The sequence below is a fragment of the Microtus oregoni genome, unplaced genomic scaffold, assembly GCF_018167655.1.
Source record: "Microtus oregoni isolate MIOR12 unplaced genomic scaffold, Mior012 000023F_ref0000262, whole genome shotgun sequence".
NCBI lineage: Eukaryota > Metazoa > Chordata > Mammalia > Rodentia > Cricetidae > Microtus > Microtus oregoni.
The window spans coordinates 26791062-26811761 of NW_024543082.1; the positions used below are offsets into that span (position 1 = coordinate 26791062).

The 20700-nt window shown below is 42.1% G+C and overlaps 1 protein-coding gene across 1 annotated transcript; it reads right to left on the bottom strand.

The window, feature by feature from the left end:
* Positions 1-948: 948 nt before the first annotated feature.
* Lnp1 (leukemia NUP98 fusion partner 1) lies at positions 949-19608 on the bottom strand. The gene is made up of 3 exons (XM_041673367.1): positions 19276-19608; positions 3962-4192; positions 949-1346 (listed from the first exon to the last, which is right to left on the bottom strand). The coding sequence occupies exons 1-3, from the start codon at positions 19435-19437 to the stop codon at positions 1197-1199; spliced, it is 543 nt and encodes a 180-aa protein (XP_041529301.1). The 5' UTR covers positions 19438-19608; the 3' UTR covers positions 949-1196.
* Positions 19609-20700: the final 1092 nt, after the last annotated feature.

Sequence of the window (20700 nt, forward strand, 5' to 3'; positions counted from 1 at the left end):
GGTCCTCCCACTCCTCCAGGCTATCGCCGCTGAGATACCAGCCCACTGGGGCGTGGTCTCTCTCCCTTTAAAAAAGCGGCCACTTCCCTCTCCTCTCTCTCTTCACTTCCTTCTCTGCCTGCGACTAGACTCCCTTCCTGGTTGTGCAGAGGGCTGATGGTGATCGGTAAGTTTTTTCTCCTTTAAATAAATACCACCCTATTAATCATAATTCCAAACTGGTGTGGCATTGTTTATGACTTACGCCTTCACTACCTGGTTCTTCAGCTTGCAGACAACCCATCATGACGCTTCTCTGCCTTCATCAGTAAGGGTGCCAACCCCCTGGTAAATCCACTCCTCTGCATTTCTGAGTTAGGATTTGAGGTTGCATCATCATGGAGGATGCCTTGTTGCCAGATGGTGGTGATGTTTTTAGAGGTGATGGAGACTGAAAAGTGAGGCTTGGTTGAAGGAAGCAAGTTATTGAGAGTATGTCTTTGAAGGGCATATTCTGCCCTTTCCACTCCCGTCTTACTCTGCTTCCTGAGCACCATAATGTGCCTTTCTCTGCCTCACCGTGCCCTGTCTGCCCTGAGGAACTGACAACCCTTACACCATAAAACTGAAGTTCTGCAGGCCAGGCGTTTTTCCACAGGGACCAGAAAGCTAATGTCGGGTCCCTTTAGTTCTGACTTTCAGAGAGCCCCAGTACAAGGTGTCACTTGAGTGTGGTAAGGGTTGTTTTAAGTAATGTGTGAAGACATTCACGGTAATACTTGGCATGCTAATTACTAATGTTCATAAGTAATGGCAACTACACAAGCTTAATTACTTGGGATAAGGACATAAAGTTATAGACAACAAGGACATTTGTTTAGGACAATCTGGGAGGCTGATATGGAAAAGGCATTGGTGATGATATATTGGTGGTTCATTAGAAACTACATTTTACAATTTCAGGAATTCTTTTATTTTATTCAAATACTTTTATTTTTTTTCTCCTACCATAGAAAGACATAAAAAGCAGATTGCACACACAAGTAAAATGCCAGAGTCCTTTGGAGGGTGGCACAAGCCATCTTGAGAAGCAGCTGTTCCAACTGCCCACTTCACTCTCAACATCTGTAGACAACCTTTCCAGCTGCCATTCTGGAGGAAGAACTGGGTCTCAGAACAGCCAGTGACATCAGCCACTGAGGTGTGGAAACAAAGCATTATTCAGGCCCCTTTGCAACCAGGGGAGCCATGGCTGCCTCTCCACGTGCTTCCTTCGCTGAGTTCCCTCTGTCCTCCAGTGTCTTGTGTGAGCTCATGTCAGTTCCTAGGCAATGCCTTTCATCTCTCTCCCTCCTGCCCTTGGGTCCCTGGAAGAGCATCAGAAAAGGGTCAAACGCACCAGCAACTGACCCTATCCCACATTTGTCCCAACAACTAGACGGGGAGAAAGCTCTGATTTTGAAGCAGACTTCCGCGTCTTACTTTCTAGTAATAAATTACATCAACCCAGTTTAACATATTAACAAAGGTTTTAACCATAAATAGAGAAGAGTTTTTACTAAATTTTAATGTAAGGGCTACGGGAAGAAGGCAGTGTTTAGGAAGGACATCCAACCAAATCAACATTCTCCAGTGGACTGGCTAGGATGGGAGTGTTGAAACCATTTACAGTAAATACTTCACTGTATCGAACACACTGTTGTCCTAGGAGCAGAATATACAGCAGTAAATAAAGTCCTTCTAGAAACTCCACATATAGGGGGTGAGACAAATACATAAGCCCAGGTATGCATTTCAGAGCAAAACAGTGGCATTGATATTGTATTAATGTGTCTACATAACAAACAAGAGAATTCTTTTTCCCTCCTCTTGCACTACCTGGGCATCAAAATGAAAGAAGTCTCCCCCAAAGTTCCTTATCATGCAGCCCTATTGGAGGTACGGGGCACAACCAGCTATTCGCTCATTTCCCTTTAGGCTTAAGTATTTGTCTCAGATTAGCTTTCCTCTTACCGAGATTAGATCACTAACAATCTCACAGAGACTGACCACAAATGCAAAATCAAGCCAGCCAATGGACAGGGGAGGGATTCATGAAGCCCCACCCCGAAGTGAGGAGCTATTGACAACTGGTGGTTCTAGAGAAGGAAGAGTCAACTTTCTTCAGGGACGGGGTCCCTAAGAAGCTGCTGATGCTCCTGCAGCAGATGGTCCTACACACACACACACACACACACACCTCACTCACACACACACACACAGAGAGAGAGAGAGAGAGAGAGAGAGAGAGCGCACAGGGGTAGAGGGAGAGCGGGCAAGTGAGAGGCAGCACTAAGAAGACTCAATAAGTTTTTAAAAACAAAGATGGAGAGAAAGAGAGCACAGAAAACTGGAAGATAGAGAAGGAGTTGGAGGGAGGAAATAGGGGGTAGATTAAATAAAACATATTATATGCACGTATGAAATCTCAAACAATAAAAATGGTTAAAATAATAAGCCTAAATTGTAACAGGACTAGTGCTGACTGATAATGATACAGCTTTATGAATATGTTCTAAAATTGAGCATACCCTTTACTTGAAAGGATTTTGAGTATGTGCATCGTAACTAAAAAAGAGGTTGGAAAAACTGTTAGAACTATATACTTTTTATTTGGAAATCAGAATATTCCTCTTTGAGTTTTAATACTAAAATAGGAGAATTTAGACAGACATGTTGACATATGCCTGAAATTCCAGGACTCAGAAGGCTGAGGTAGGGGAATAAAGTGTTTGAGGTCAGTCTGGGCTATAATGCAGGCTCCAGGACTGCTGGACCTTAACAGCAAGATCCTATCTCAGGAAAGGAGGGTAGGACAAGCAGAAGGAAGAGGAGCAGAAGGATGAGAAGGAAGGGAGAGAAGGAAGGGTAGGGAAGAAAAGGAAGGAATTGATTATGATCTAGCATCACTGGTGAAGAATAGGCCACAGATGCAGTTTGTGCTCTTTTCATGCTCAGATTTATAAAAATATGAAATATGAAATATGTTAGTATAATTGGTCTTTAAGCAAATGGTAACACAGTCAACCTTTCCTAACCATGAGTTCCACACTTGTGAATTCAACCAACAAACTATCAAAAATATTCAGGGAAGGTGTCTATACTGAAAACACAGGGGTTTTTTTCTTGTTCATATTCCCTAAACAGAACACTGTAACAACTGCATTCATAGCTTGTATATTGCATTAAACAGCAAAAGTAATCTAGAGACAGACTACATAGAAATATGTTTGTATGTTATCAAGGACTAGTACAACATTTTGTAAAAGAGAGTTGAACATCCTTCGATTTTGGCATCCTGTATTCTGACATCTTTGCTAAACCCAACAGTTAGTTTCTCTCTCTCTCTCTCTCTCTCTCTCTCTCTCTCTCTCTCTCTCTGTCTCTCTCTCTCTCTGTCTCTCTCTCTCTGTCTCTCTCTGTCTCTCTCTGTGTGTCTGTCTCTCTGTCTGTCTCTCTCTGTCTGTCTCTCTGTCTCTGTCTCTCTCTGTCTGTCTCTCTGTCTCTGTTTCTCTCTCTGTCTCCCTCTGTCTCTCTCTGTCTCTCTCTCTCTGTCTCTCTCTGTCCCTCTCTCTGTCAATAACTCTTTGTTTGTGCATGTGTATAAATTTATAGATAAATCCCACTGTTTAATATACATGCTTTAAAATTTATTGACAAATGCTACTATTTAATGCAGTTATCTTAAAACTACTATGTAGATTATTAATCATGGAAATGTACATTTTGCACTGATATTTTATAATATCCTTTATTTAGAGCTGATATAAAATAGATTTTTAATATTAAGTTATCATAAAAAACACTGAGTGGTGTTTTCAAGGCGCCTATCATAAGCTATGAGTATAGAAGTTAAAGTTGGCCTCCTCTAAACTGACAAGACAAGCGCTTTGGGCTTCCTTCCCTATGGCTTAAATAATAACAGTCCTATGCTGTTGCATACCGAAGACGGAGCATGCTTGGTTCGAAGGCGCAGGTGCTGCTCAAGGGACTCTGAAAACTCCTGCATTCTGGAATGAGCTCCCCTTTGTGATCCCAATGGCTCCTTCAGTGACCCATCCACCGAGAATTTCCTGTGATACTGCATGGGAAGATGCCTTCGGGATCCCTGGTCCTCATGAGAATGTCGTCTAGGGAGGCAGTCAGCTGATGTAATGCTGGAAAATGCAGGAAACTAGGAATATAGAAAAAGATTAGGTTTACCTCACTGTGGATATGTGCAATTCTAACACAAAGACAGGATACATATAAAATAACAACCAAAGAAATCGTACATTCTAGGAAAACTTTGTCTTCTTTTTCAGTAAGAGCTTCTTCTGCTATAAGGTGGCAGAAGCAGTGATTACAATACAGTCCAGAGCATCTCCAGACTAACATTTCTGCTTGATCTTCTACCAATAGACAGTGGAGGACTCCAAGCCTTGAGTGAAATTGCCAGAGTAATCCTTTAAATATTTAGTGACACTAAAGACATTTCAGAAATAATGAAAAGATGAATATTTATGGACTTTTAAAATAGGAAATAATGGAGGAGTTATGAGGAACAATTATTTAACCTTTATGTAAGAAATCGCTAATACATATCAAAAGCAGTATAAAATTAAGACTATATGAAAACCTTAAAATCCTATGCATTATCAATACCTAACAATTATCCAAAACATACATAACCATATCTTAAAGGTTTCCAGACATGGAGGTCATATAATATAATGACATCAATGTTGAGGCCACAGTTGAAAACAAACAAAGGACAGAGTTCAGAGAAGCCAGATTTCTGGGCAGAACAGTGATGCTCTCTGTTTTCTTCACACTCCAGCCCACTTCAGTGTAGACTCTGTACTAAAGACATGTATCTCCATGTTGCTAAATTCTGCACACTGTTTAGTCTGTCTCAGTCACTGCCTCCTACTCAGCTTAGTTTCCCACAGGTCCTCCTGGGGACAGGCGTTCCTCTCCCTGCCGTCACGCTACATCTTCAGCTTCCTTAGATCTTTCTATCATAGCAGCTCAGACATTTTCTTCATTTCTTCCTTCAGCTTTTAAGTGTGGGGAGTCTCCAAGGTTGCAGTTGGTCCCTTCGTTTTCTCTCTCTTTGCATCCTGCACTGTCCCCCTACACCTGTCTTAACATCAATTTCTAGCTATAATCCTAATTTATATCATTAATGCTGACCTCTCCCTGAGCTGTCTATTCCACTTACTGTACTGTTCCATAGACTCTCAAACTGACATGTATATCTCAGCTGCTCTAGAAAACTGTAGAAAGATACTGTTTTGGACCAGGCTTCCAAACTGGCTCCCAACAGATCAGGCTAGACTAGAAATGGAGTCATCCAAGCTAAATCTCCGAGTCACTGAACTAAGAGCCCAGAAGAAATGAGACAGCTGAACTTCCCAAACAGGCCAGTTTCAATGGGTGTGCTAATGAGGTAACCCCTGGTTTGATCCTTATGCAAAGATAAAGGCCGAAAGTATCCTCACATTAATCTATCAATCATTTTCCTACTGTTAGTCACCTGTTGTATTAATTGGAGCAGCTGGGCTGCGTCCCCGGCAACCCCGCCGCCTGCATGGCTAGCTTTAGCTTATGCCCCGAAATAATTACACGGAAACTGTATTCTTTTAAACACTACTTGGCCCCTTAGTTTCAGCCTCTTAACCCATTTCTATTAATCTATGTAGCACCACGAGGTGCGCTTACCAGGGAGATTCTAGCCTACGTCTGTCTGGAGTGGGAGAATCATGGCGACTCCTTGACTCAGCTTCTTTCTCCCAGCATTCTGTTCTGTTTACTCCACCCACCTATGTTTTAACCTATGAGGGCCAAGCAGTTTCTTTATTGCTTAACCAATGAAATCACCAGATTGATATATGACACTCCCACATCAGTCACCCTATCCAGTCTTTTAAGTAAGGAAACTTGGAAATATTGATCTGATTTTATCACTTGTTTCTGATGCTTTAAAACCAGTCTCACATCAGAACATGCATCCCATATGCAGACACAGAGCACGGTGATGAATCCACTAGCGATGCTTTCTCAACCAGTGCATCAGTTTGAATGATATTTGTGCCCTGCACTTCAAGAGCTGAGGGATCCAGGAAAGAAAGTACATTAGCACCTGTTTTCAGAAGATAAGAGGGAAAGACATGTTGAAGAAGTCAAGAAGAATTGCCTGTGTACTTCCTCTTCCAGCTCTAAGCAATGAACAACCTGCGGAGGGGAGAAGGAGGAACTGAATCAAGTCCTTAGACAGTGCACACAGATTAAACCTCTGGAACCATGTGAGACAGGTACCAAGGCAGCACTTCTCCCTCAGCTGTGAGGAGCAGAGGAAGCAAAAGCCAGCACATTGTAGAGCAGAAGAGTTACTACAAGACTTTGCATTCTAGCCCAGGGCCAGGGCTTGCTGCAGTGAAACACTCACCAGACAGAAACTAAAACCCCAAGCCTTGGGGTAGAAAACAGGTTCATAGAAATGGGTTAATTTAAGGTGTAACAGCCAATTAGTAATAAGCCTGAGTTATCAGTCAAGCATTTATAATTAATAAGTCTCTGAATAGTTATTAGGGAAGTGGCTGGAGGAACAGAGCTGATGGCAGTCCTGACAAAAGACTCCACCTACATCACTGTAGCTGGTTATAACAGTCTGGAAGTGATGAGTCTACCTGAACAACTGGCGATATAAAGCAGTGTGACCATGTGTCTTGCATGGGTGCTGCACTGTCTCAATAGGCTTTGAGTTTGGGCTGAGGTTATGAGCCAACATTCTAGTATCAGTGATCACATAACTGCTCATTGCAACCTTTCCAAAAGTCCAAACAGCATAACATGGAGAGAATACTTTCCACTTGGAGAACGTAAAGAGAGGCAAGAGCTAAACTGGCCTGAGAGCTTAAAGTTGATCTTTCCCAGTAAATTTTCCAGGAACTGGGCAAATTCCCATAGCCTAACTATAGGCCAAAGACTGTGGACAAACCCTCTGATCTACCTCAACCAAGGGGAGGCTGTGGGAACACAGCACCTTTTTTAGGCACTATTTGATTCATACTATGCCCAATTTAGGGTTTGGGACAAAACTGAGCTATGTTTCCCTCTAGTGTTGAAATATAGTAACACACCAACAGTGAGACTTCAACAAGAGTGCCATCTAGTGATAAAACAGCAGAAGTAACTTTAGGTTTGGGAAAAGAAGCAGGCACAAACAAAACTATACAATAAAACGACACAACAACAAAAAATAAAAACTACAAACCAAAAAAAAACCCCAGGTACAAATAGATACCTATCACTTAAATGTGCAGACAGCATTGCATGCTGTATTGGCTGGTATAGTGTGTCAACTTGACACAAGCTTGACAAAGAGCCATCAGAGGAAGGAGCCTCTGAGGAAATGCTTCCTTGAGATACAGCTGTAAGGCATTTTCTCATTTAGTGATCAATGAAGGAGAGACCAGCCCTTGGTATATGATGCCCTCCCTGGGCTGCTGGTTCTAGGTTCTATAAAAATGTAGGCTGAGCAAACCATGGGAAGCAAGCCAGTAAGCCACAACCCTCCATGGCCTCTGCATCAGCTCCTGCCTCTGGGATCCTTCCCTGCTTGAGTGATGAACAGCAGTGCTGAAATGTAAGTTTAATAACCCTTTCCTCTCCACTTGTTTTTTGGTCATGGTGTCTCATGGCAGCAATAGAACCCCTAACGGAGACATCACATCAGCAGGAACTTCCAGAGGTTTTTGATCTCACCTAGTGTTCAAAATATGATGCCAGAAATTGACTACATTCGTCTACATAGCAGCTCTTAGTGGATTCCTCAAAGGAGATGTTTCAGTAAACCCAATGAGCTTCCAGAAAAAAGAGAAATGATACAATACTCTAACAAAGGAATTTCACAGAAATATGGGGGCAGGTTTTAAGAACACAGCTAAAATCTTTGGGGTGAATAGTACATTAAGTAAAACTTAAAACAAAATGAAAGGCACCAAGAGCAAAATAGACCCAAGAGAAGAAAGAAAAATGGGAGTGAAGACAGGCTACTTGGAAATACAGAGAAGTTAAAAAAAAAAAAAAGGAAGAATGAGGAGAGTATGGGATCTGTTGGGTAACATGAGCAGAGAAATATTCAACTTACCAGGGCTCAGGGGAACTTGTGAATATCAAAGCGAAAGCTTGTCAGAGTTGTAAAAGGAAATTCCCCAAACACAAAGATGAAATCAGACACTCAGGTCAAAAGTCGTAGTCTGCCTCAACTCAAAAGAGTGTACTGTAATTATAGTCAGTTTCCCCAAACATACCACAGGAGTTAAAGGGAGTTTTTTTAAAGGTTAGAGATAAGACAGAAGACTCCAGCATCAGAACAAGTAAAGAAACAAATAGCAGGTACTTGGGAGTTTGGAAAGCATCGAAATGCTCTAAGCACTGCTTAATGGGTCATACTAGTAGGGGCATGGAAGACATGGTGCCTAAGAGTTGTTTGAACTATGGGAGATGGGAGATGTTTCAGAGGAGAAAAATTTTAGCATGTTGCCTAGAGATCTTTCTTGTAATATTTTGATGAAGAAAGTGACTGCTTTTTGTCCTTGTCTAAAGAGACTGCCTGAGGATAAAATGAAGAGTTTTGGATTAATTGTGTTGTCAGTGTAATGGATTAATAGAAATGCTGCAGATCCCCAGATCCCGGGTGGCTGCAGTGGCAGAAATGCTGCAGGTCCTCGAGTGGTGGCAGGCAGTGGGTCATGTAGTAGCAGGCAGGGGGCAGTGGGACCCAAGAGCAGCCAGTCCCAGGCAGGGATAGCACAATTTTCCAAGTGGCTGCAGCAGACCACAAGGAGAGACAGACAGATGAAGTCCCCGAAGTGGTGGCATGCAGCGGGTTGTGGGTCTTGAGAGCAGCCTATCCCAGGCAGGGAGCCATGAGGCAGGAGAGAGACAGACGGACAGGCACGGCATGGAGAGTGGGGTTGGATATTTATTTAGTGGGTTATGGAGGGGAAAGGAAGAAGGGAAGAAGAACAGAGAAACAGAGACAGAGACAGAGAGAGATGGAGAGAAGGGAGAGATAGAAGATGCCTCTTCTAGAGAGAGATGGAAAAGGAAGAGACTCAGGCTGTAAGCAGGAAGGAAGATCTGCCTGCCTCAGTTGGGGGGGAAGGAGTGAGGGAGGAGACTTGCCTTTTAAAGGGACAGAACAGATCATTACAGGCAGGTGAAATCACAAAACAGCCTAGTATAGATTGTGTCATGTGAATATTAGTGGTAACTCTAATGGTGCTATTTAATGAAAAGGAGCAAACTGAGCAGGGTAAATTACAAAAAGGAAATTTTGAGGAGGTAAAAGACCATCGGGAAGAGGAATGGAGCTAAATCCTGTGTTCAAGGAGATAAACAGATTAAGATATGTAACAAAGGGAATGATGACCTCAGAACAAGATCCCACCCAGCTAAATTTAAATTTCTGACTTGGGGAAAGAAACTAAAGAAAAGCTTAGAGCTGGCTATGGCAGGACACACCTTTGTTGTTGTTTTGTTGTTGTTGTTGTTTTTTTTTTGAGACAGGGTTTCTCTGTGGCTTTGGAGCCTGTCCTGGAACTCGTTCTGTAGACCAGGCTGGTCTCGAACTCACAGAGATCCACCTGCCTCTGCCTCCCGAGTGCTGGGATTAAAGGCGTGCGCCACCATCGCCCGGTGGCAGGACACACCTTTAACCCCAGCCTTGGGAAGGCAGAGGATGGTAGATCTCTTGAGTTTGAGGCAACTCTGGTTTATAGAGCAAGTTTCAGAACAGCCAAGCCTAGGCAGTGAAGGACAGAAAGCCAGTGAAGATAAGTGAACAAAGGGGTCATTTTCCAGCCCCAGCAAGCAACAGAACTTGGTAGCTTCAATCACATGGTTCTGGCTTTGGAGTTAAGGACAGAAGAAAGGAGTTATGGAATAAAACTGCTGAGGCTAGGCATGTGTCAGGACTGTTGCAGAAAAAAAAAAGGCTTAGTATAGAGGCCATTGTGTGAAGCTGAAGCCTGAACTGCCTTGAAGAATCCAAGATGTTAGAGATGCCAGAGGTGTGGGATACATGCCAAGGAGATCTGCTAACAGGGAGTGGAATCATTCCAAGAGAGAGAAGTATGTTGCAGTCAACAAAGCTGAACAGTGTTGGAGATCTAAAGAGCATTTCAACATCAGAAATGAAGATGCAAAGTTTTGAGTTTGCCCAGCTGGTTTTTAGTCTTGCTTTGGTCCGGTATTTCCTCACTGTGCTCCCCTCCCTACATTTTAGAATGGTAATGCCATTATATGTTGGAAGTATGCGATTTTGTAATAGTCTGCTCTGTCCCTTTAAGAAACAAGCTAGGCCCACCCCCTCTCCAGTCTGTGGAGGCAAGCTGATCTTTAGCTTCCAACCTGAGTCCCTTCTTTTACAACTTCCTCTCTAAGAGGCAGCTTCTGTCTCTCCCTTCTCCCCACTTCTCCCCTTTCCCCTTCTGTTTCTCTCTCTCTCTCTCTCTCTCTCTCTCTCTCTCTCTCAATCTGCCTCTCTTTGTGCTCTTCTCATTTTTTCCCCTTCCCCTCCATAACTCACTAAATAAATATCCAACCTCACTTTGCATGTTGTGCCTATCCATCTGTCTCTCCTTGTAGGACTGGCTGCCCCATCAAGATCTCTCACCTACCATATGGCTCCATGCCTGGGACTCATTGCCCCTCATGGCCCACTGCAGCCACTTGGGGAACTACACTGTTCCTGCCTGGAACTGGCTGCTCTCAGAACCCACAACCCACTGCCTGCCACCACTTCAGGGACTTGAGGAGTGGTCTCATGGCCCACTGCCCACTGCAGCTACTCTGGGACCTGCAGCATTTTACTTTTACCATTACAGATTTGCCTTTTGATTTTGACTTTACAGAGGGTGTTAAGTCGGGAGTGTAACCCAAGCCCCTGGCGTCCATCCCAGCCCCCTGGCCTGGAAGTTGCTTTGGTCTGGACTCCAAATCCCAGCATGCCAGATCCTGAGGAGGGTCAGGATTACCCCCACAGGATATTTAAGTGGACTCCCAGAAGAGGAACATGTGGTTTGGGGTTTGCATGTGCTCTCTGCTTTCCTGTCTCCCCGCCATGTGCTCAGCCATCTGAGAGCACTGTATTTAATAAAACAATGGACATTTTAATTTGGTTTAATCTGACCTAATTGGATTTCTTTGTGCCAGTGGCGCGGCTTGTCTTAGGATTTCTTCCTAACAGAGGGAGTACAGTTAAGAGATTGCCATGTGTCTCAGAAAAGACTTTGGACTTTGAAACAAGTTTGAGACTATGATAGACCATGGGAACTTTTTAACTTAGACTAAATGCATTTTGCATTATGGCATTGTTACAAGATTGTGGAGGGCCAGGGAGTGGATGTAATTGGCCCCTTTAATATCATAAGAAGTAGCACTATTAGGAGGTAGATATCATAAAGAAACCACAGATGGATGGGCTGTGCCATCAAGGAGAATCCAAACTTAAGAAAAGACTGGAAGAAATGGTAGAGGCCAAAGCCACAGTTAGACATGAGGGATGCCTTTTGTAGCCTTGTCAAAAGTCTGGAGTCAGCGGAGGACAGATGTTCTGAGCTTGGGGATATTTTAATATAAACTTCAAACATGGAGAAGCAAAGAAAACAGAACTGAAAACAAAAGTATACAAGACAAACAAGCAGAAAGGACCGTGAAGCAGCTACAGGGGGCATAGCATTTTAACAGGGATGAAAGAAGAAAAAAGGAACAGAAATGTTTAAAACAAATAATGACTGAGAATCTTCACAAATTAATGTCGGATATCAAAATTACAAACCTAGGAGGCAAGGTCTACAGTCATACCATACTGAAGGTACCCAATCTTGTAGGATCTCTGAAGCTAAGCAGGGTTGGGTTTTCCTAATACTTGGATGGGAGGGCACCAAGAAAGACCAGTTCAATGAACAAAGAACACCCATACCTGGGCAAATCCCTTATAAACTATTGAAAATGAGAGACCAAAGTAAAATAACATGTACAAAGGAATAAGACCCAGTCTGACTGGTCAGAAGTTGTGCAAGCAAGAAGAGAGCAAAGGAAAAAGACAGCACCATTGGTTCAGCGCTTTGTACAACACTAAGTTGCCTATCAAAGGTGAAGGAGAAATGTTTCTCAGACAAATCAAAATTAAGGATCTTAGATGCTAGCTGATTTTTATTTTGCCAACAATATTTTGGAATAAGCTCTTTAAGCAAAGAGAAAACGATACATCTTAGAGACAGTTCTGCATGGAGAAAAAGAAGTGCATCAAAAAGAGTCAGTGAAAGTAAAGAAAACATCACTTTACTTTTCCTTCATTTATCTGCAACAATCAGAAGTTTATTCCAATTGATAATAATACCACTCATACTTGCTAATGTATATCATATGTGTGTATATGTATACTATATGTTAATGCATGTCATATATACATATACACACATACTTACATGCTCACATATATGTGAATTGACAGCAGTGATTGAAGGAACAGGAAGGAGGAAGTGGGATTCTTTTGTGGTTATAAGGTGAGCTCCTTCCCATGAGGTGGTGCCATGTTTTATAGAAGTGAACTTGTAAACTCTAGAGCAAACACTATTTTTTTTTTAAAAAGATGTCCCATCACAATTCAGTGTCCCCACACTCAGTGGATGGCAGTACCATTTCCTTGGATTCAGGGCACTGTCTGAGGAACTGCCCTCAACACCCAGATGTGCAGTCGGCAGATCCCCCTTCTCAAGACCAATCATTTCTTCAGTCCAAGTCATCATTATCATCCTTTATTAGATTAGTGTTGTTCACCTAATGCACACTCTTGGGAGTGCACATCTTGTATCTACTCCCATTTCCTTTGTTTCCCAAAGCAGCCAGGATAGTTCAAACAACAACGAACTCTGATCAGTCACTTTTTCATTTTGTCCCGGCTCAGCCAAGTGACCCTGGCCTCCATGGTCTCTTCTCTTGCACAGGATAGTAACTATGGAGGGAGTCCTCCCTACAGTGATCTCATCCACTGCCATCTCTCTTCTCATCCCTAAGGGCTGTGAAAACCACTGATAAAAGCAGAGTTTGATGTCTCACACCTTTAATTCCAGCACTCGAGAGGCACAGACATGTGGATCTCTGTGAGTTCTAAGCAAGCCAGAGTTACATAGTGAGGCCTTAACTCAATAAAATAAAATAAAATAAAATAAGAGAACCTCTGACACAAAGATGTCCTCTATCATGCCAAACCCAGAAAAAACTCAGCAAGCAAGACTGGAAAGAGGAGTGTTCCTACTCTGCCTGCCTGACAATTTGTTGCAGAACTTTCCTCACAAAATAGCCAAATGTACAAAACCAACCAAACAAACAAACCACAAGAAAGTCCTGCAAACAAAGGATGGCTTTCATACTTCTTACACAAATCCATACTTGTGTAAAAGGATTCAGACTTTTTCACAATTGTAACAACTCTGACAAGACACTTTCCAACAATGGCATCTCCACCAACAAGCAGATGGTGACTCCTGCTTTGTGTCTTCAAAAATAAAGGCCTTTGTTTATAACCAGGGCATGTGAGTTCCTCCCTTTGTGCTAATAAAAAGACTTTACTGTTTCCTCCTTGACACTTTTTACCTGACACTTGACAGAGCATGGACTCCAGATTGTAATTAGTGTACTCATTCCTGAGTATAAAATTTGTTTGTGTTGTTTATTTGTTTATTTTCTATCCATTGTTTCAACTTTGACTTGGGTAATCATTTTCACTCTCAGAATAAGCAGTAATTCCCCATAAATCCTTTATCAGCCACTATGGTTGGGTCGGGTCTCTAGTAGAGGCTGTCCTAGGATCCCACATCTCTCCTTTGTGACACTACATAACTGTAACCAATGTTCTGGCCAACTGTCCAGTGTGTCTCTACCATTTGGCCATTTGCTCTACCATATCAAGGACCATGTTGTAGTACCTGGCCCCTTGACTTGTTCATACCGAGGGTTAGATATACACAGGAAGGATGGGTGCATAAAAAATTGAAAGAGGCAGAGGACTAGGGAGTCTGCTGTGAGATTGTGTCTCCTAAGAAAGTCAGAAACTACTCCTATACAGTCTCACCAACACAGCTGTCTACACAAAAGCTGAAGAAGGACAAGGCCAACAAACATGCTAATGTGTGCATGGGGAAAGCCCAGGAGGCCTCAACACTACGCGAAGAACTACAGGCCAGCAGCAGAAATAGTCTTCTCAAGCGATGAGATGCCAATTTGTTATCTAATACCAATGGCCAGCCCTGAAAATATACACACAAGTAAAATTATAAAGACTGAGCAGGTTGTACTTATGTATTTGTGAATATATATTATATACATATATTATATATATAAGTTATATATGTATATAATCAACAATTAATGAAAAAGAGGCCATGAATTTGAAAGAGAAGAAGAAGGGAGGTGTGAGAGAATTTAGAAGGAGGAAAAAGAAGGGGTAAATGATATAACTGTATTGTAATCTCAAAAAATAAAAAAAAATGATTTTTATATGAAAGATCTAGAGGAAAAATGCTTATGTTCTTCATCAAGATTATAAAAAATGGTCAACGATTACATAAAATAACAACTGTATCTGTTGGGTTATCATTTAAAAACATATTTAAACAACACCAACAGTAACAAGAGTACAGACATAGGACTCTCAATGTGTAGAGCATTTCCTGAAAGCCTTGAGATCTATGTGTCAACAAGCTGCTTAGATCTAGCCACTGGGCATTGCTACAGTGTGAGTTGTGTTGCTCTGAAGCTCGTCTTTGAAGCTCTCAGTAACTCAGAATATGGCTTTAACTTAGCAGGAGGGTTTTGACTGGAGCAGTTTGGTGGATGAGGCCTTTAGAATGAGCCCACTTCACTGGTTTGCTGTGCGATGTGTGGATGTTTCCTTCCTTCTCTTTTCAGTATTCTAGCAGTTTTCTTTGGCAATGTTTTATGATCTCTAATAATAGTGAGTACTTACTTGGTACCTGGTGCTGTCTTGAGCATTTATGTATATTAGTCACTGAAAGTCATGGTACCTTCCTGATGGAGGTATGACTACCACTGGTCCCATTTAGGGGAATCTGAGCAAGGACATTAAGGACCTTGTTTGGAGCCATGCTGCCCGTGGAAGCAGAAGACAACAGCAGAGCTCCTTCCAAATCTTTCACCCTCTATTACACCCCGTATAACAGCTTCCCCTCATCCCAGAGAAGGGAATAAAGACCACTGAGCATGAGGAAAACAGTTCTACTATTGCCGTTCCCTCTCTTTAACTACGGAATGACTAACTATTAAAATTGAATATGAATATAATGTAAAATATGAGAAGCCATTCACCGCCAATCATAAACTATTACAGTATCTGTCCTTTCCAGCTTTTTAGAGGTAACTTTGGGGCCCAGTTCCAGTGTACCCCATTAGTGAGCAACTACAGGGGAACTGCTATAGGAATAAGTATGTAACCACCTTTAGGGGCATCGTGGACAAAGATGAAAATTTTGAGAATTTATTACTTTAATTTGAAAATGTTCTAAAAGGATATGAAATAGAGAAATGGGATCTGAAGGAAGAAAAAGAGAATGCTGAATGTGGATGTAGAAACTTGCTTGTTCCCTTCAAATGACATCACAGGGACACATGGCGTCTACCCTGGAGCATGGAAGAGCTGAAGATTCTTCAGTCAGCACTCGGTCTCTTCCCTAAGTGATGTTTCATAACTGCAAGGTCCCTCACACAGGGCCCAGGTGATGCAGAACAAGACTGCAAGAACTGTAGTGAGCTGCGAAGATGAGCAGACAGTCGGATCCACTAAGCTATCAGAAATGGATTCACACAATGATCAGAATAAATGGTTAACATGGAAACAGGCTTGCCTCTGTTTTGTATCCCTGTGGTGTTGGAAAGGGAAGGCAGAATGTTTAATAATAGGTTGCATCTTCTCTTCTTTTTTTTTTTCACCCAAGGCAATAAGTTACAGCTACAGTTCTCCAATTCTTTAAATCAGCAATCACAGATTGAGTCCGAACAAAAAGCATTGTTCTATGAGGATTGACTTCACCCAGATTTACACTTCATTCTTTCTGCCAGCTTATATTTCCTACTAGACTAACATTTCCACAAGCATTAGAGATCATGTGTCTATTTTTACTTCATAATCCCCATGTTTGCCACAATACTGTGAACAAAATATGTGTTCAATAAATATGTTGAATGAATTAATGTTCTGTTGCTGTGTTAACCAATAAGACTGAGAAAGATGGATTAGAAAGCACATTCAGAACAGGCAAGGAGGAAACTGCCTATTCATTTAATAACAGTGAATCAATTATTTAGATTTAGAGAGGGAAGACGTTTTGATTAGAGCAGTGGGAAAAAAGAAAAGAGAATGAGAGAATGCATCCTTGTTAATCATTATTAATGAGATTTAAACAAAACAGTTAATCATTATTAATGACATTTAAACAAAACACAAAAACTGAAAACCACTATTGACCAGAACTTGACAGACCCTGTTCCTGAGGATACCACATTCTTGAGACGTAGAAGATGGAGCCACCAAGCTGGTGCTCACCTAGAAGCTATACCCCTACAGGTTTCTTTTCACAGTGTGGGGAGGCATGCTACTGAAGAAGACAAATAACCACTAATCTCATCCAGATGTTTTCCTCTGTGCGCTGCAATAACAACTGGGAAGACATGTCCACCGGCGCAATAGTGGAACAAATGTCGCAGGGTGATCAGCGACTTTCTGATTGGATTTAAGACTCACTCAACAAGATGAAACCCTTACCTGGCACCATTACTGGGCCAGGTACCAACCGCTAGACTGAGCACAGACCCCAGGAGAGAACCTACTGCTATTCTTCATTAGCTCCTTTCATTATACCGTAGATTAGTGCATCGGCATCCTTCATCAGAGAAGCTTCTGATTGCAGTAAATGATAATCAGCACAGCGACCCACAACTGCCCAAAGTGCAGGAAATAAGTGACATAGGAATGTCCAGCCCTAAATAGAACATACATCCCAAAAGCTCAGGGGTCACTGTCTGTGAAAGAGGGGGTGGCAATAATGTAAGAGCTTGAGGTGGTGGATGGCTACGGGGAAACAGTGTCTTCTGGTCACAGCAGAGAAACCGAGATGTGAACTCAATGGTTGTGACAACACACAGAAACCTGTGAAAGCTCAAGTTAAACCAAATCCCCACTCGGCGTGGCGGGGAGCACGACGTTCCACCCCTAGTCAAGTAGCTACGGAAGGAAGAGAGGCAGGTTTTCTCTGATAGAATAGCCTCTGATAGGTTGACCAAACTGCAGTGTAAGGCCACACACCTGAGAACATGTGAGCAGCACAGACTGCAAATTGATCTTGCTGGGGGGAAAGAGACACGAAGTGGGGTAGGAAGAGAAGCATGGGCAGATGTGGACGGAGTTAGAAGGCAAACACGGTTAAAACACATTGTGCGAAATTCTCCGAGAAATAATTTTCAAAGAAAAACGAAAACCATGTTATTCCAAAATGAGAAAAATTCTAGCACATTTTGGTAATAAAACCCAGATTTGATTTACAAATATACAGCATTATTTATTTAAATGAAGGAGAACTGGCAGGCTTGTTTTATGGACCTGCAGTCATATTGACTCTGTGTCCTCTGACTTGTGGGCTGGGTGTGCACTGTTCCCAGCCTCTTCTCTGGCGCTCAGATTTTAAATTTTGTTCCACATTTTGCCTCTTAAAGTACCTACAATCATGTTAGTCCATTAATTACAAAACAGATTGCTTATCTGGAGACTCTCGCCAGGTTAAATTAAGGAAACGGTCAAGTTAGAGACAAGCAGAAAAATACAGTATATGTATCCCATTGAGAAATGCTGTTGATGATAAATCTATGGTTCAACCCCCCAAATGCTGCAAGCTGAACATGAACTTCCTAGACAAAGTAGATGATATGTATTTAAAAGTATAAGAAACTCAAGTTTATTTGGGAAACTATACTTTGTAAAGCAGGGGACTTCTTTTCTTTTCACACTCTCCGTGACACTAGGAAGCCATTGCAATACAGCCAATCACAGTTTTCTCTTATTGCCTTTGTCTGGTCCTCATACCTGGAAGCCTCAAGCCAATTGTACTCCCGGTTCACAGATTTTGAAGATCTCATTAGGTCTGAAACATTTAATTCTGCTGAGATTGCATGAGACCACACCATGCTGGCATGTATTTTAAAAGAGAGAAATGGAAGGTTGGCGCTGAATCTCACTGAGCCTGGCTTCATTCTTCACCTAAGGAAATGGAAGTGAGGAAGGACTTCCACTGACCCTGCGGCACTGCCCGTTCATGTGGTGAGGGGCTATTTGAAATGTCTGTGTCTCAGAAAAGTCTCATCCCTCAAGCTGTTGACCAATGATAGTAAAAGCAATTCCTTGAACACATTACTGTACACTCATTGTGGACCTGGGCTCCTGGGACTGACCTTCAATAGGTTTACCCACAAATTTACTTTGTTCTGGGGTTGGCAATGAAGGGGTTTGGGTAAGCTGTCTATACTAGCTGGAATTCTAAGTGACTAGTGAAAAAGAAATAGCATTATTACTGCTGGTACCTGGGAAGCAGACGGCGTGTCTGTGAAGCCCGCCAGCACAGCAGCTGAAGAGGGCACTGTGCAAGCTGGAGTCCTGACCTGGCCCAGCATGCCTACCCGCTCCTAGGAGCTTCCCTCTAACACTGTGCCCTGCACCTCCAGCTGCTATGGGAAGGGATTGACAGTTGTTTCTTCTCTAATCATAAAAGCTATGGAAACCAAAAGAAAAAAGTGTATTATATTTATCAAAGGCATTGATTTGCTATTTTGGATCTCCAGTCCCTTAAAGGTCATCATATGCATGATCTAATTTCACTATTTCAACACCTATACAGAACAACTACAAATGCCTCTCCTTTGGTCCAAACACTGTCACTCGGTGGTATGAATTCTGATTTATCGGGGACTATGAGCAGTAGTTCAAGATATTGTAGGTTCCTGAAAATGAAGAAACTATTACTTAAAACTTAAAAAGACAGTTCTCTCAAAAGGCAACTCAAACACAGAAAAAGAATTTTTTATAAGAATGGAAAAAGGTTTGGAAATATTAATTTAAGCCAAAGAACTCCTCGAATATTCTCTAAGAGAACCCCCTTCCCTGCCACTCCGGCTCCCCCTGACTTTATGATAACTCACTGGGCATGGCAGGGAAGCCTTCCTGGAGCTGGCTTCATGTGGTCGGTGCTGGTCCCGGAGTCCTCGCTCATTCTTGTCTCTCCAGCTGTGACCCCAAAAGCTACTCATCCATTTGGCAAAAGACACATCATCATCATCATCATCATCATCTCTGTGATCCATCGAGATGTGACTCAAAATATTAAAGGCCTGCCCCTAGAACTGGCAGAAATAGTACCCCAAGATCTGATGAATCCACCCAGAACACTAAACGAAACTGGTATCTGAAATGGTCTCTGATAATGGTATCCTTAAAAAAGAAAAATTTACCAAACAACCACTTCATCATCAGGCAGCCTGGAGCAATGTCTATTTATAAACTCTGCAGCCCACACTCCCCTCCCCCTTGTCTCTTTAAATTGAGAGGCTGTTTAATCCTCCGGTTTCCAGGGCTGTGCCTCGCAGCCGAAGGGCAGACAGCACAGTCCACTGCCTGGTTTTCTCTGAGCCTTTCTGCCAAAGGCATGTGGCAGCATCTCCAGCTGTCAACGGTGATGAAGCGTGACCCTCACAATATGCTTGTCAGTTCCAAGCTGGGCTCTGAAATAGGGACACATTCAAAAGGCAGAAAACAGCAGCTCTCTAGGTAGTGAGCTGTTGGCATGTCATGTCTAAAGCTAGATGCTTTTCTAATAAATAAAATGATACAGAGAAAAAAATCTGTCTCCAGGTCAAGTTGGACAGCTTTTTATTTAAGCATTATCTGTACATACTAAGATATAAGTGACATAAGATACATGTAAAATATGAACATTTTAAATGTACAACTTAATAAATTTTTATATATGTATACTCCCATGCTGTCAGCCACTGTAACTGGCTAATCACAGAACATTTCTAGGATCCAAGAAAGCTCCTGATAACCCCTTCTAATCCATAATTCTTTGAAGAGGTTTCTGTATCTGGCTTCCTTCATAAAACTTCTATAAATGTATAACTCCTGAGTCTTCCTATTCTTTCTAAAATTAAAAGAGCTACAGTTCCAGAACTCGCACTTGTCAGTATATATGCAAATATTTTCGAAATGTGATTTTTTTTTATTATAACAATGCTGTAATTGCAAGCCTTGCATCATACTTTGTAGATGAAGAAATTGGGATTCAAACTTATCATCATTTATCCAAATTTGAACTACTGCTAAGCACCATAGCCAGTTTAAACCATGGGACTTTTATTATCCTGCTGATGTTCTACGAGATTTGAGGAAATGCTGCAGCCTCAAAGAGAAGGATGCCTAATCAGTTGCCATGCGGAAATCCTTCCAGGAGCTGGGAAAGAAGAAAGACTTGAAGACTATGCCCATATTCCTAGAGCTTTGATTGTAAAACATGACTCTGGGCAGACCTGTCCTTGATTCTTCTTATGGTAAGTGTTATACAACTATTC

Coding starts and splice junctions, on each gene's coding strand:
- Lnp1 (XM_041673367.1), bottom strand. CDS start 19,437: ATGGATCACAGAGATGATGATGATGATGATGATGATGTGTCTTTTGCC. Junction 4,193..19,275: donor AGGCTTCCCTGCCATGCCCA/GTGAGTTATCAT, acceptor CTATATTCCTAG/TTTCCTGCATTTTCCAGCAT. Junction 1,347..3,961: donor CCAAGCATGCTCCGTCTTCG/GTATGCAACAGC, acceptor ATGCTCTTCCAG/GGACCCAAGGGCAGGAGGGA.